This window comes from Trichinella spiralis, assembly GCF_000181795.1.
Source record: "Trichinella spiralis strain ISS 195 chromosome Unknown Scfld1327, whole genome shotgun sequence".
Taxonomy (NCBI): domain Eukaryota; kingdom Metazoa; phylum Nematoda; class Enoplea; order Trichinellida; family Trichinellidae; genus Trichinella; species Trichinella spiralis.
The window spans coordinates 1-826 of NW_003528266.1; the positions used below are offsets into that span (position 1 = coordinate 1).

General features: G+C 32.0%; 1 protein-coding gene across 1 annotated transcript; it reads left to right on the top strand.

The window, feature by feature from the left end:
- Window positions 1–79: 79 nt before the first annotated feature.
- On the top strand, window positions 80–703 carry Tsp_15044 (putative protein tag-76; the record flags this gene model as incomplete). Its single annotated transcript, XM_003370022.1, has 3 exons — window positions 80–237; window positions 296–443; window positions 516–703. Coding segments are annotated over 3 exons (494 nt in total), but the record flags the coding sequence as incomplete, so codon positions are not given.
- Window positions 704–826: the final 123 nt, after the last annotated feature.

The window sequence follows — 826 nt, forward strand, 5'->3', positions numbered from 1 at the left end:
CTGTCGCAGTTGCGTTTAGTAAGTATTATTTAATGTTTTATTAAATTATTTCCTATTGTTGTTGTTGATGCTTTTTTAGAAAGAATTAGTGAAGCGACCTGGATACGGGACTGTTGGCAAGCCGATAAAATTAGCATGCAATTATTTTCCACTGATAAAATTACAGAAAGGTGATATTGTGGTTAACAGATATCACATCGACATACAACATCCACGTTTAAAGTTGAATTGGTTCGAGTTTAATTTATTGTCAAGTTTTATTATAGTTTTAATATGTTTTTATTTTCTGTTGGAGTGATGACAATCGTGAAATATTTTGGGCATACGTGGTGAAGCGTTCAGATATTTTTGGTGATCCATTTAAATTAGCATACGATGGGAAGAGTACTTTGTTCACAGTTGACAAATTACATTTGAAGCCAGTCAGTGAAAAAGCAGATACGGTTCGTTTTAAAAATTGATTCCAGAATTTTATAAATTGTAATTTTTAAATATGAATATTTTTATATTTTAAGGAAAAATTTTCCTTCAAAACTGTTCGAGAAAATGAACCATCAGAGTTCTCTATTCTGATGAAATTCACTGGTCTGGTTCACTTGGACTTCAGAAATGCAGAAGCCGGTTTGCTGGATGAACGTGAAAAGGGTCCAATTCAATTTTTGGATATATTGTTTGCACAAGGGCGTTCATCTCCATTATTCGAGTAAATTGCAGTTTAGCAATTTTAATTTATGAATTTTGAAAATGAATTGGAACAATTTCAGATTGTCGAAATCATTCAAAGCAGTCAGAAATTCATTTTATTTCATTCCACAAGGTGCTGGTG